Source organism: Xiphophorus maculatus, chromosome 21, assembly GCF_002775205.1.
Source record: "Xiphophorus maculatus strain JP 163 A chromosome 21, X_maculatus-5.0-male, whole genome shotgun sequence".
Lineage (NCBI taxonomy): Eukaryota > Metazoa > Chordata > Actinopteri > Cyprinodontiformes > Poeciliidae > Xiphophorus > Xiphophorus maculatus.
In genome coordinates this window covers 8,470,677-8,484,364 of record NC_036463.1, presented here as the reverse complement: position 1 = coordinate 8,484,364, position 13,688 = coordinate 8,470,677, and the positions used below count along the sequence as shown (strand labels likewise).

General features: G+C 36.3%; 2 protein-coding genes across 3 annotated transcripts in view; both read left to right on the top strand.

Moving 5' to 3' along the window:
• Positions 1 to 4,654, top strand: part of ube3c (ubiquitin protein ligase E3C) — a 28,013-nt gene extending 23,359 nt beyond the window's left edge. Inside the window, exon 24 of the mRNA XM_023326352.1 lies at positions 2,580 to 4,654. Coding sequence (XP_023182120.1) covers positions 2,580 to 2,750 — 171 coding nt within the window. The 3' untranslated portion in view covers positions 2,751 to 4,654. The remainder of the gene's footprint in view (positions 1 to 2,579) is intronic.
• Positions 4,655 to 7,651: 2,997 nt separating this feature from the next.
• Positions 7,652 to 13,688, top strand: part of dnajb6 (DnaJ heat shock protein family (Hsp40) member B6) — a 28,669-nt gene continuing 22,632 nt past the window's right edge. For both annotated transcript variants that reach the window (XM_023326070.1, XM_023326071.1), the window contains exons 1-2: positions 7,652 to 7,805; positions 13,490 to 13,603. In XM_023326070.1, the coding sequence (XP_023181838.1) occupies positions 13,539 to 13,603 (65 nt within the window). In that variant the 5' untranslated portion in view covers positions 7,652 to 7,805; positions 13,490 to 13,538. The remainder of the gene's footprint in view (positions 7,806 to 13,489; positions 13,604 to 13,688) is intronic.

The window sequence follows — 13,688 nt, the reverse complement described above, 5'->3', positions numbered from 1 at the left end:
ATATCATTTTAAAAGTCTTGAATCATTACAGCAAATTATATCTAAAACGATGTCCTAATTGGAAGCCATTCAGGTTTTTCATTGACCTGATTTATGGGACACTTAGAAAGATACAGTGAAATGCTAGAAAGTGTTGGTCAGGGCTATTAAAGAGTTTTTATGCCACACTTTGTCCCACCAGGAGCTGCGAGTCTATAGTGCCTTGCATAAGTATTCATACATCTTGAATTTTTTTCACTTTTCTTTCATTACAGCCACCTTTAATGTGTGTAATTAGGAATGGATATGATAGACCAACACAGAGTACTGCATAATTGCGAGGAAGGAAAGTAATACATAATTTTATAAATGTTATTTTCTATAAAAAATGTTTTTATGTGCATTTTAAAGTAACACTTTAGAACGGGTTGATGGAAATGGCTAAATTTGAAATAACTTTGTCAGTTTAGCAAAAAAACGTTTTCACGCTCTCTTGGGGTGATTTTTGACTTTTGCGAAAACAAGTCAATCTCCTAAAGGGGAGATGGAAACACACTTGCAGAATAAGATCTGATGTGGCAAACACTCCTATCCACTGGTGGGTCTATGTCTTAACATAGACATGAAACTCTAAAACTCTAAAGTCCAAAACTCCATCTCACAGGGGAGAACTGTATATTTTTCTGATATGTGTGATCTGTGCAAGTTTGCAACCTGTGCATCTTGTTTATTACATCCATGTGTAACGTCAACATCTAATGAAGTTGTGCTGGTTAATTTGTTCCCAACCAGTAGTTGGAAACATGCCTAATTTGCATTTTCTTTTTTGTGACATTTTTAAAGGTTTGCTCAAAATTCACATGACAGTTGGATGGAAACATAGCTTGTGTTTGTCAAAAAGCTTAAAAAATGTAATTTAGTGGTGTGAATACTTCTGCAAAGCACTATAATGTACTTCTATTTAATAAATTAGAATATCATTGAAAGTTCATTTATTACAGTAACTCAATTCACTAAGTGAAACACAGATTAATTGCACACTGTTTTCAAGCCTTAATTTCTGTAAATTATGGTGATTTTCTGTACATATTTAATAAAAACGCATTATTTAAAGTTACAGTTCTATATTAGACCAATAAACAGCATTTTCAAGGCAGAAATATGGGTTTTATAAAAAGTATGTTTAGTACCTGCTTTAATTTTATTTTTAAAAACTACTTCTAATCTGACAAATTAGCCTCATTGAAATGCTTTTTTAAATTTATTAAATATGACTGTGATTAAGTTTTGTTCTCACTGCCATTAGTCAAGAAAATATTTGTCTTACTTTAAACTTGGAAGTGACGACACTAAACTTTAAATCCTTCAAGCTTTAAATGATCCCCTCCCTTCTCATTTACTAAGTTTGACTTTGGCCAGCATTCAGATACACCACCCCTCCCACACAGATGCCTCACTTGAGACTTAAAGGGTGGTAATTTGTGGGGGGGTGACCCCTGACCTAGTCCTCAGCTCAAGCCAGCAAAGCCTTAATTAGCTGTCGTGAAAACTGCCCAGGATTCATTAGAGGAGAAATAGCTCTGTCAAGAGAAGCCATTTAAAAAAGATGATGGAAGCTGTCTTTTTTTTTCTCTCTCCTCAAAATGATAGTTGTGGTAATGATACTTTTTCAATAGGCAATGATAGTTTAATACGGTAATTGTCAGAAAAATGGGGTCATTACAGCAAAGCCCCTGAAGGGCCATTTAATTGGGTAAGTATAGCCGGTGGGACATATAGTCTAACGTTAAATATCGTGATGGAATCAGGGCGGAGTAGTTTGTACGTGATGGAAACCGTCAGTGTCACAGTTTACAGATGAAGTGGCCTCATCAGCTGCGAGGTTTGATTTAAAAAAAAAAAATGCCAGATGGACAACATGAAACGACTATCCTTTTAGCGTCTCAGCCAAGGGTCAACCTCTGAGCCCATCTCCCCCCTCAATATCTTTCAAAGCACTAAGCTGATTTCCTAAATTTATACTTTGGCTTTATTCGTTTGGCTCTTTACACATTTAATCCCTTGTGAAATTTGACATTTATTGCTTAATCGGGATGGGTTTGGAAATTGGGATCATTACCGACACGTGTTGATTCATTCTCCGTCTGGCTCTGAAGACGTTCATCCACCTCGCTCAGTTAATTAACTCCAGACGTCACTGGGATCGAAAAAACGTTTAGGAAGATATACAAAATCACAACATGTGCAATAAATATTTAATCAAACCTAAATAGGCTTTATAGTTTTTATTAGTTGTGGACTGTTTACCCACTAACTTCAGGATGTTGGCAAGAATTGCATTTTACTTAGAAGCCCCAAGAAACTGGCTGATGAGTGGAACTGGCAAAATTCCATCTAGATAAGCCCCGACAGGTGACTAGCCAGATGAAAATTTAAAAATCAGTGAACACACTATAACAAAATGCAGCTATGATAAGCAGGCAAATTCAACTCAAAAAAACCATTATTATTATTGTAAAATCGGATTAGAAACATCCAGAGATATTTCAGCTGCCCTCAGATATATGTAATCAGTGATTTTTTTTATTTTTTGCCTACAGGAGCTTTATCCAGCCTTCTGCATTCACAACGGTGGAAGTGACCTGGAGCGCCTGCCTACAGCCAGCACCTGCATGAACCTGCTCAAGCTCCCAGAGTTCTGCGACCAACACCTGATGAGGAGCAAGCTGCTATATGCCATCGAGTCGAGCGCCGGGTTCGAGCTCAGCTGAGCCGGGACAAAACGTTTGTCCGTTTCAGTGCCGGCGGACCCGACGCGACTGAGGTGGCTTTAGAGTAAAAGACTCTAAATAGAAGAGAGAAGGCAAAAAAAATGCACTGATTGATTATTGTGTTTCTGTCAGCGTGTGTGAGTGCCAAGTAAAAGAAAAAAAAGGGAGAGACTTAGTGGGATGTTTTCTTTTAAACCCTTGTTTTTAGGACATTTTTAAATAATTTTTGAGAACCATACAGAAGATCAGTGTTGCATCTGACATTTAAATGCAGATGATGGTAAACAAGAGCAACGGCAACTCACTGTGTCATTTAATGACGTGAACTATTGTTTTTCCACCAAATACAAAGTAGTGTTGTATTAAAAAGGCAATATGGCAGCTTGTGGTACACCAAAGGCTGCTGAGAGGGACCGTCTTTGCCTAGAGCTAACAAAGTGTTTTCGTGTAGAGGTCACTGAAATTCCAGTTTTTGTCATTTCTAAGTAACTGTGCCTTGCAATAGTATTTATACCCCACAATTTTTTCCATTTTATTAAAACGAACTGTTATGAATTTTATGCAATCACTAAGTAAGGAATAATTAAGTGGAAGGATAAGAATGTAAGAAGATTTTAGATCTAAAAGAAAATTATGAATGCATTTGTATTCAGTTCTTCTAGTTCAGTCAACCAATTGTTTGATTTTTTTTTTCTTTTTTTTTTTTACAAAACGGCTCAAGTTCCATCTGGTTATATTGAGTGTCTGTGAACATCAATTTTCCAGTTTTTCCACATATTCTCAATTATCCTTAGGTCTGGACTTTGACTAGGCCACTCTAAACCAGGAATATGATTTGTTCTGGCTTTCTGCTGGATCTCTGACTACAATAAGGTTTTTGTTCTGCTGGTAGATTACCCGAGTCTTCTTTCATCTTCTGTTTTTCCTCCAGGACTTCTAGCCCAATTAATCATTGCATAAACTTTGATCAGCTCTCCTGTCTAGTAAAACAGCTCATAGCATAATGCTGCTCCCATCATGTTTTGCTGTGGGGAGATAGTGTTCAGGATGATGCGTAGTTAATTTTTCTGTAAAGGTTCGGTGTGCGGCTCATCTGATTTGAGCAACTTCTTTCACCTGTTTGCCTACATGCCCTACATTCCCACAAGCCCTTAAAGGCCTTTGGGAAAATGCAAACGGGACTTCTTGTGGCTTTTTTTTTCTTCCATAAAGGCTCAGTGTACAGACGATATACCTAATAGTTGCTCTATTATATCTCTGCAGCTCCCCCAGAGTTACCAGTGCTCCATTACTACTACTCAGATTTTTTGTGGCCTTTCATTCTCTAGCTTCATCCTTTTTCTATTAATCAATTAGTCTTTATGAGGCTCTTTTATCCCTGTCATCCAACAAACCTCCGAGGCATTTGGAGGATTTCGCTGGGCTTTATTAAAGGGTACGGGGATGAAAAGAGTTGAAAACAAATTCATGCATGTGCTACTCTGTCACAGAAAACCCAATGAATGACATACAAGTTTATGGTTGTAACTTGGTAAAATATGGAAAAGATTAAGGGCTATGAAAACGTTTGCAAGGCACTGTAACTTGTGTTAAGTTTTATGTCTAAAAACCATTCTCCACACAGTGTCTGAAATCTCGAGAAGACTAGACTTGCTGGGATAAATTAGAGGAAAGCATTATATGATTGCGGCTTTGTTAATATGTATATGTTTTAAACCGCTCTTGTATGAGTCATGTATTTGTTATTTGTACAGGTTTGTTTCCGTTCCCCCATGTACCCGCTTAGGTGAACAGTTTTTTTCGCCTGATCAGCACATGAAGGCTTGTGTCCTACTGATGACCTGTGTACCAACAGGGTGGAGAGAGTGAATATGGATATGAATAAATCCGCTTTTCTTTTTGCATTTTCCGTCCATTAGCCGTCCAGTTTTTCTTGTTACTTGTAATTTACAGTAATGACCGAGACATAAAACGGTGCTTTGTGGGGAAATTTCCGCTCCGAGTTTTACGGCCTCTGACATATAATTAAAGAAACATCCAGTTAAGAAACACTGAGCAGAACTGTTCTGGCCTTGAGATGCATTATCGGGTTGAGCACAAATTAAGATTGTGTGCGTTTATCATAAATCTCTCTGCCCCCCGATGCAGCATGGCCCGGGAAGACATCCATTCCTTTTTGGACCGAGTCCATCTCTCCGTCCTATCCTTCTCTTTCTCACTCCCCGCTCAGCTGAAATGACCAGCGTCTCCTCTTGTGTCGACGCCGGATCCTCTACTCTTCAACTGGGCCAGAGAACTCATAGTGGTAATTGGGTCTTAAAAACTGGACTTGTCGTTGAAATGAGGGATTTATCTCAATTACTGTGAGATTTATTTAGGTCTATTACCTTGTGATGGATTGCAACTGACAATGTTAATGCAGGATGTTATGAATCTTCTCCAGTATATGCTTTTTTTAAAGGGATGTCTGATGTTTGTTGATCTGATTTGAGAGAAAACATCTGTTTTTTTTAATATATATGAGGCAAGCACCATTGATACACAAGGTAATGTGAAGTACTTTACACAATAACCAAATCAAAACAAACAAAACAGAAAGGTGTCTCATAAAAGAATAAAACTATGAGCCCTAATAAAAATAGTAGGTTAAAATGGCTATATTTAAGCTAATAAAAAGCCAATACATGTTAGAAATGAAAAGCACCATTGTTTAAGTTTTAGTCCAAAACAGATTGAAGAAGTCTGACGTGAAGAAGTTACACAATTACCTGATTATCAACTCTGAAAATATATTTAGACCATCAAGATTTGAAAATGCTATTTGAACAGATGGGCATTTTGTCCTGAAAACTGTAAGCGTAGATATCTACAAGTAACTGCTAGCTGAAACTAAATGTGTATTTGGGCTATTCTGTTTTTGCTTATGACATACTGCCATCTGGTGGCTGATTTGGTACTTGAAAACATTTTAAGCATTTCAAGGTTTTTTTTTTTTTAGCTACAAGAAGAAAAAGACCATGTGTCAGACGATTTCTTCTCCAAGCCCTCTCATCTCCAAGGATGAGATTGAGTAAACGTCATCATTTCAAAACTCACGAGTTTTAACAGCGTGTGACATTTTGCCTGTCTAGACATGATCTGGGAGTTGACCAACCTTGTCTTCATTTTAAAATAATCCTTGTTAGCAGTAGTTAATCCTACATTTAATTTGTTTTAAAGTTTACAGTTACAAGCCATTTTTGTCTCCTTGTGAAATGTATCTACAGTGATAGCAGTCCGATAAATACATAAAGATCTTTATTACATCATTTAGACACAGCTACTGCGAGCATAAAGCATATTAACCTGTACATAGTGTCTATTGCTGTCATTTCTTTTGTACTTTATCTACATTCTGACTGTCCAGAATGCACTGTCTAATCAATAGATGTGTGTAATTTTCATTGTGTTCTCTGTAGCTTGCAAGTTCTGCCCCTGGATTGAACTGCAAAACAGACTTTAATTTCTTTTTGAAAATCAATTTAAGAGATTTGATCTTTAGACTCAGTGTGGCTCAAATTTAAGTTAATGTTTCCCATGTGGAAAAAAAGCATAGATCCTGTGAATGTGAATGTCTGACGATTTTTTTAATCAATCAAATTTTATTTGTATAGCACATTTCAGCAGCAAGACATTTCAATTAATGCTAGTGTCCTCTAGTGACAATAGTCAGAGAAGGTGAGAGGAGATTAAATTTATTTTTAATGAGAAACAGGAATTTTAATTTTAATTGAAATTTAATTGAAATGTTTAAAAGCGATACACAAATTATGTTAGTTAATTGTTTTTCATTATTGTATGTTTTATATTGTTAGTAATCTATGGCTTGTGAAATACACCCTTACCTTTTTAAACCTTTAGTTTACTAGAAGTCCCTTGAAATAAAATCTCTTTTTTGGGGGCGAGAGACCTGTCCATGCCAAGAGGCACACCAGTGCACTGTAAACTATTAGACACAGAAAATTAAAGCATCCTAAAACAGCTGTAAATACAAAATAAATAAAAACCAGGATGGAGCATAAGATTAAGACATCGTTAAAATAATTAAAAAGGTGTTTAAGAATAGGAAAATGCTCTTCAGTTAAACCAATTTTAAATAGTTATTAATTTTAATTAGTTTTGCAAATTAGTCCATGACCAAGATGCAGTAGAAAAGAAAGTTCTGATCAAATTTTCCCGAGCGGATTTTGTGTCCACTCCTGACTGGAGACATGAGACGAAGCAATGCTGCTGCCACAGTCTTTCACATTATTACAGTATACATAACATAAGTATTGTTTCCTTAATCTGTCGATAGATGGCGCACCATTTACACCATCTTCGTCCATGCCGGATAGCGTCTGTTCCTTCCTATAAACTAAATTTTATTAACGATATATCGTTTTAAGTCGGTAACTCCGTTTAAAAATATTCGGTTTAAACCCCCAATGTACCTCCACTGCAAGATGTCTAATGAATTTCCACAGTGAATAGCAGGTCAGTGATACCGGAGACGCAGCGTTTGTGTGGCCGCTGAAAGACGTGCTGCCTTTAGATATTCCTCGTAAATATAGATTGCAGAATAAAATTATGCTTTTTATTTTTGTTGTTGTACAAACCTAATGAATTCTCATCGATGGTAAGACAATAATCGAACTCAACATTGGAAATTAAATGCAACATAATCAAAATTGTATTCGAATAGTCGTATAATTTCTTCTTTCATGTCAGTTATTTATATTGGGGTTTATTGCAAATTGTATCTGTTTCTAGATTTGTGATTCGAGATATATTATGAATATTTTTACGGCTGCAAAAGTACAGCTTTTAAAGGATACCCATAAAAAGGCCGATTGTTGGATTTCCGACAGCACCTGAAAGCAGCAGTCGCAGCTAGTGGGCAAGGCCAGAAAAACTCCACCATCATTATTAACCAGCTGCCGCCGACTGCAGCTACAGTTTCTGTTCTCAGGAAAAATATAGTCTGAACAGCAATAACAGAGAGGTGGCATAAAGGTGAAAATCTTTGTTTCAGAGGTATGTATTGTAATATTTACGTTGTTTAATTTTTTTTACGGAACATTAAACGGCTTAAGGCTGGGATCGGCCTCTGTGAATTCGGTTAAAACCTGGCGTGCCGCATAGAGTCATAATGTGATGCTGTGTTGTCCTCTGTGCTGTCGTTGATAATATACTTAAGTTATTAGCGCCTTTTTATGTCCGATTTCACTTTACGCCTGCACCCATACAGGCGGTTTTTGAAATCGTAGCGGGGGGTCTTCTACGGTTTAGCAAATCAAGCTAATTGCTATTACTAGCCACGACTGTTAACTAAATAGCGTTAGCTGTTCTACAGTTAGCTAGTAACTATCAGCAACTGTTTAAACTGTGTTTATAAGTAGTGTTTATTGCGCAGGTTACGAGAACCTCAAGTTCATGTTTTGGCTCATAATGTCTTAAAATCTTGGGGTAAAGCTATTGTTAGCAAGACAAGGTCCACAGTCTAATGTTAAAATTACCATGACTTTACCTTTTGAGGTCGTTTATTTTTGTTTTGCGTAAAGTTGTTTATTTTTAATTGGTGTGTCGCTAATAGTTTCTACTGCAAAGTGCGTTTCAAGCTGAGAGACTTTCTAGAAGTTTCTGTATCTGATCGACCGCATTTTAAGTGCTAACATGCTAGTTTAGGCGTGTGATTGGCCTGTTTGTGCTAATTCTAAGAAAACCTGAACATATTTAGTAGTTTTCCATTTGACATTTAGTGATTAAAATTACTATAGGTTAACAAGGATAGTTGCTATTGGGGACAGAGTCCCTGGGGGAATGATTAGGTTTCAACAAATGATAGTGATTCATCAACTCTGATTTTAGCATTTAATCTGTCAATATATTTTTATTAATCTAGTATTTTCAATATTATTCTGGTTTTCCTGTTCCTTCCATAATAAAAATATTTCATACCAATCCTTAATATTTGGGGAATTAATTTTGAACCATTTCTTGCAATGTTTTTTCTTGTATCAATGCCGATCCAAATAAGTGTATTATTTATGTTAACCTGCCGAGAAAAGGCGAGGAAGGTGGGAATGTTATGGCATTCACAGCAATTATTTTAAAATGTTTTAAAGTAATTTTGAACCAGGCCTTATAAAGTAGGGTTCTTGGAACACATTATGGCAAATTTGTTTTCTTGTGTTTTTAGCAAGTTATTGTTTCATTAATAGATCACAGAAAACTTTAAATGCACAAATATGTTGAAAACTTTTACCTTTAAAAAAAAAATTATTGTATAGCTGCTCACTTATGTTTTTCTTCAGATCTATTTTTATTTGGATAGAAAACTGCTTATGAAGTCTACAGTTGAAATGCAGTGTTCACGAGTCCCACTTTAATGACTTTGACAGTATCTTAGTGTGTAATTTCCTTGTTATCACAGACGGTAAAACTCTACTGAGTATTACGTGTTGTTGCATGACTCCTCAAGGCCTGAAACATTCTTATTTTGTGCCTCATGGTTTTTTGTCAAATTAAGTGTCTTGATGATATTAACAATTTCATCTACATGGATCATACCCTGACGCAACAGTGAAAGTTGACGGCAAAATCCAGCCCAAAGGAGTTTCTCTTTACTGCTTTCTGAAGCTCTCTTTGCCTGGATCATTTCAGGTGAAGGGCGTGGGTTTTATTGTGGTGTTCTTCGCAGTCACCTGGTTTTCTTCTCTGTCAGCGGTGGTTTGTGTTGGACCTTCCCTGTTCCCTGTCGTTTTGTGCGGAGCTCTTGCCTAGTTAATGTCACATTTACTGTGGTGTTCTGGATGTTTTCAAGCACAGACAAACCTCTTCTAGTTGTTTATGAGGTCAGTCACGTTGTCGGAAAAATATTAGGAGTTCGGGTTGAAATCCTGGAAACTTATTATTAAATTAAAAACTTTCATGTCTTGGGGAAGGGGGAGGAGGGGGGTAAAATGCTCAACTCTTATCAGATATCTTAGTCTCTTGATAAAACCTGAAAGTCACCTGCAGATAATTAACTTGGGTCTTTATGTAGATGTTTTGATGATAATGTTGATCTGTAAATGGCTGATAGGGACACAAAGTAGACACAAAGGGTTGAGTCTCATCTATGATCAATGATGTACATTTTTATTGATGTTTTATAGACCTGAACAGTCATTTCTATCAAGAAAACAATGTTATGGATAAAATACACTTAGTTTTTGAGAATCTATAAAATAAATATATATTGGGAAAGACTTAATTCCCAATATAAGGAATTAAGTCTTATATTGGGAAATAAGTGACAAGCGGTTGTAATATAGACTTGGATGTCTCCCAGTCACATGTTGCATTTCAGGACTAACCAGATTACTTAAAAAAAACAAAACATATAAAGAGTTGCATGGAAATGGCTTAAATGGGAGGAATAACAACTTATGTAACTAACTTGACACATTCAGTGTTTCCAGATATTTGAGTTTGTAACAAAATCTTGATTATTTAACATTTGTGCTTTTAGAGTTTAGAAACACACCGATTGAAACAAAATAACAGTGAACTAACAAATCAGAATGCTACAAAGTAATTTTAATAATTCTTTGGTGTTTGCATTGTTTTCATTTAAAGGCAAAGTTGAAATACTGACTCAAATCTTATTTTAAGAGTTTTAATGTAACTTGTTACATAATGTCACCCCTGAAAGGGGAAACTCATGTGGCACACCATCGTAACTCAGCTGAACAAAGCAGATGTTGTTTTAATCTCTTGCTGCTCAACAAGCCTGGAAGTGTTTGATTCACATTTTGGTGCATAAAATGAAGAACATTAAGATCAGACCATGCTGTTGAGTTCCTTGTGTGAACTTTTGTCCCACGGTGCAGATCCCATGAACATGTGAAGTTGTTGCATTTAAGTGACTTATAAAAGTAATATTGTTAACTCATTTTCAAAAAACGTCTAATTTCTTAATTTACTTAACTTTACTGCTTTATTTCATTTTAACTATCTAAGTTTGGGTTGATAATATTATATATATGAAAGTTTTTATTCTGCTACTGATAAAGAAAATCTAGAAGTTCCTGTTTGAGCCTTCAACTATGAGTTACTGCTAAAAATTAACTAGAAGTTTCAGTTGGAATCCTTGTCAGCTCTCATTTCCTGCCATACATGTAGGGTCTCCAACAAAAAGTCTTACCTAAAAATTGTTTCCTCCAATGAGGTGAGGGGCAGTTCCATGACGGTGGATAAAGATGTGGCCACCTATCCACCTGGTAATGGAAATAAGTTCAAACTTGGGGTGTGATCTTTTTTTGCTGTGACTATATAATCATGTGATCTGTGGTGTTTGGGGCTCTTATACTGACTGTGTTCAGTGGGATGGGTCTTTGAATGCTTTTGCCTTCGAATAAAAATAAAATCAAAGATGAATCTTTCTCTAGCTTTTGAAACAGTCTCTCATTCTTTGATAACAGAAATTTCCACAACAAAACACATAAAACCCATGTGTTTATGCAGTGTCAGATTTATCTGTAAGAAAATCTGGAGGACTCGTGTTTTTCTTTTTTCCCCAAAATTGCCATTTTTAAATTTTTATTAATCTGAATTCCCCTTTTTTTTCATTCTAACCATATTTATTAACCCAGAAAGTTTGTAATTATGGAGTGAATGAAAACAGTTGAACAAATCAATAGCTAGTGGTTCACATTTACAGTTGTTCAATATAACTAAGGGCTGTGCTTCAGCAGAATGTTAACATTAAATGCTTTTACCAAGTGTTTCAGATGTGAAACATTATGTACAAAACAAAGAATCTTTTTTTTCCACATTAAAAAAAACTCGCAAAAATTAAATCCTTGCGTACTTCCATAATGACAGGAACTTGTTCATTTTATTTCTTCCATCTGTCACAGCATTCAAGTACCTGATCGTTAGTGTTTCTGTGTTTAGCTCTTATGTTCCTGCATCAACCCCTGTGCCACCATTCCTGTTTTTTTAAATGCTTTTTTCCTTTTAATTTTTTCCTGAAAAAGTGAAAGCTGAGTCAGCACACTAAGCAACAAAAGTGTTAGCAGGCATAACTCTTCACAATGAAAAATACTTGGTTGGTTTAGAAATTTCCAGATTAGATCAATCTAGTATTCATGGATTCTAATCCAGTTTTCCTAGCCTTGCTCACAAGTATAGGCCTTGATTAGAAAACTAAGTAGACATTGTTGGGACTCTGAAGAAACAAAAAAAAATTCTGAAAGAAAATGTCATTGTTGATGGATCTGCTTTGTATCTGACTGAAAGGAATCAGTCTGCATAAAATGCTTCTTTCTATGTTATTAGGCTTACTCTTGTCATGATCAAATCTGTTTAGTTAATTCTTGCAAAGCATAACTAAACAAATTAACATGAGTAATCTAATTTCCTTGGTCTGCAATGCCTAGTATTTATTAAATGAAATATAAAAAATATATATTTATAGTTGAAAACTTCTGCAATCTGAATAATTTGAAGGACTTTGGCTGGAGTTCATCTGAGTGTAATGCTACCCAAGGCTTATATCACCAAGTGTGCAAACATATGCAATGTGCAGAACAATAGGCTAGTTTGGAGTCACTGTTTTCCATTATACTTCAGCATATGGTGGTTTAATGGATCCGTAATGGCTACATTCTCTGGGGAAAAGATGCATTTAAAGGGACAAGTCTGTCTTACAGGAAAAGAATCACTTTCTGGGTCATGTCTCTAAATTTAGATGGTCTATATTAGGACGTGAAAGTGATCAGTGTTGACTGATTAATGTTTTATCAGTAGATGGTAAGTTTATCTGACAAAAGGCAAGAGCTCAGTCAGAATGTGCACCCCGCTGCAGCAGTCAGAACGCAGAGGTCAGTGCCTGGACTGTTTTCCAAGCTGGAGTCGGTGTTTGGCACCAACACGTGCCAAACGGCCCCCAGCTCCCCACAAATAACCCAAACACAATCTAACGGCAAAGGCCACAGGTTATATATAGCAAACAAACAGAACACCGTGCGCTCATGTCCGACTCTCTGGGTTGTTTATCTTTTGAAGATTTCTCAGAGGACATCTTTCATAATCAAAAGCGAGTTTTGGGGTTTGCCTATTAAGTGTGTGGTTCTCACATCTGTGGAAAACACACTTAGGTTTTTTTTCTAGGTTAAGGTTTTACTGAACTTGAAAGTACTTTGTCATGTAAACTGTAGCAGCTGCATAAAGTTAAATCTGTTCTAGTTTTGTAGTTGGAAGCTTAAATGTAGATTTGTAAAGGGAAGCAGATTTATATGCTGGTTCACGCTGAGTAAAAACTCTCAATCTAATAGTCTCTTGATTTGTATCAGACTTGTTTTGGCTTGTTTTTTCAGGAGTTTCATAACTCCTTGATTTATGGCTGTACAGCGAACTTCAAAAATTAAAGGGAAACATTTTTCATAGTCTCTTACAGCCTCAGGCTTGAAGGATGTTTTCAGTGGTGTCATTTTGCTTGGCTTGCATTAGTAGCTAAGCTGTCATCTTTCCAGCATTGTTGGTTCAGAACAGAGCAACAGCGTTGGGTTTTTCCATCCTTTAAAATATGTTTCTTCTCTCTGATCTGGAGTGTAGGAATCCTGCAGGTCACACTTGACTGGATTCCTACACTCCAGATTCCTACACTCTTTGCTTTTTGTTGAGCTTGATTTAATCTCTTGGTTCCTAACAAAGCATATTTCTTCCCACAGAGGCCAGTCAGAAGAGCCTGAAGTAAATCAGAATAAAACAGACAGAGCCATGGTGGAGTACTACCAGATATTGGGAGTCCAAAGGAATGCATCGCAAGAGGACATCAAAAAAGCGTAAGTGCTTGAGTGTTTGCTGCTTTGTATTATTTATTTTTTGCTTTCTGCTGATGTTACAATTTGTCATCTTCTTATGGTGTGT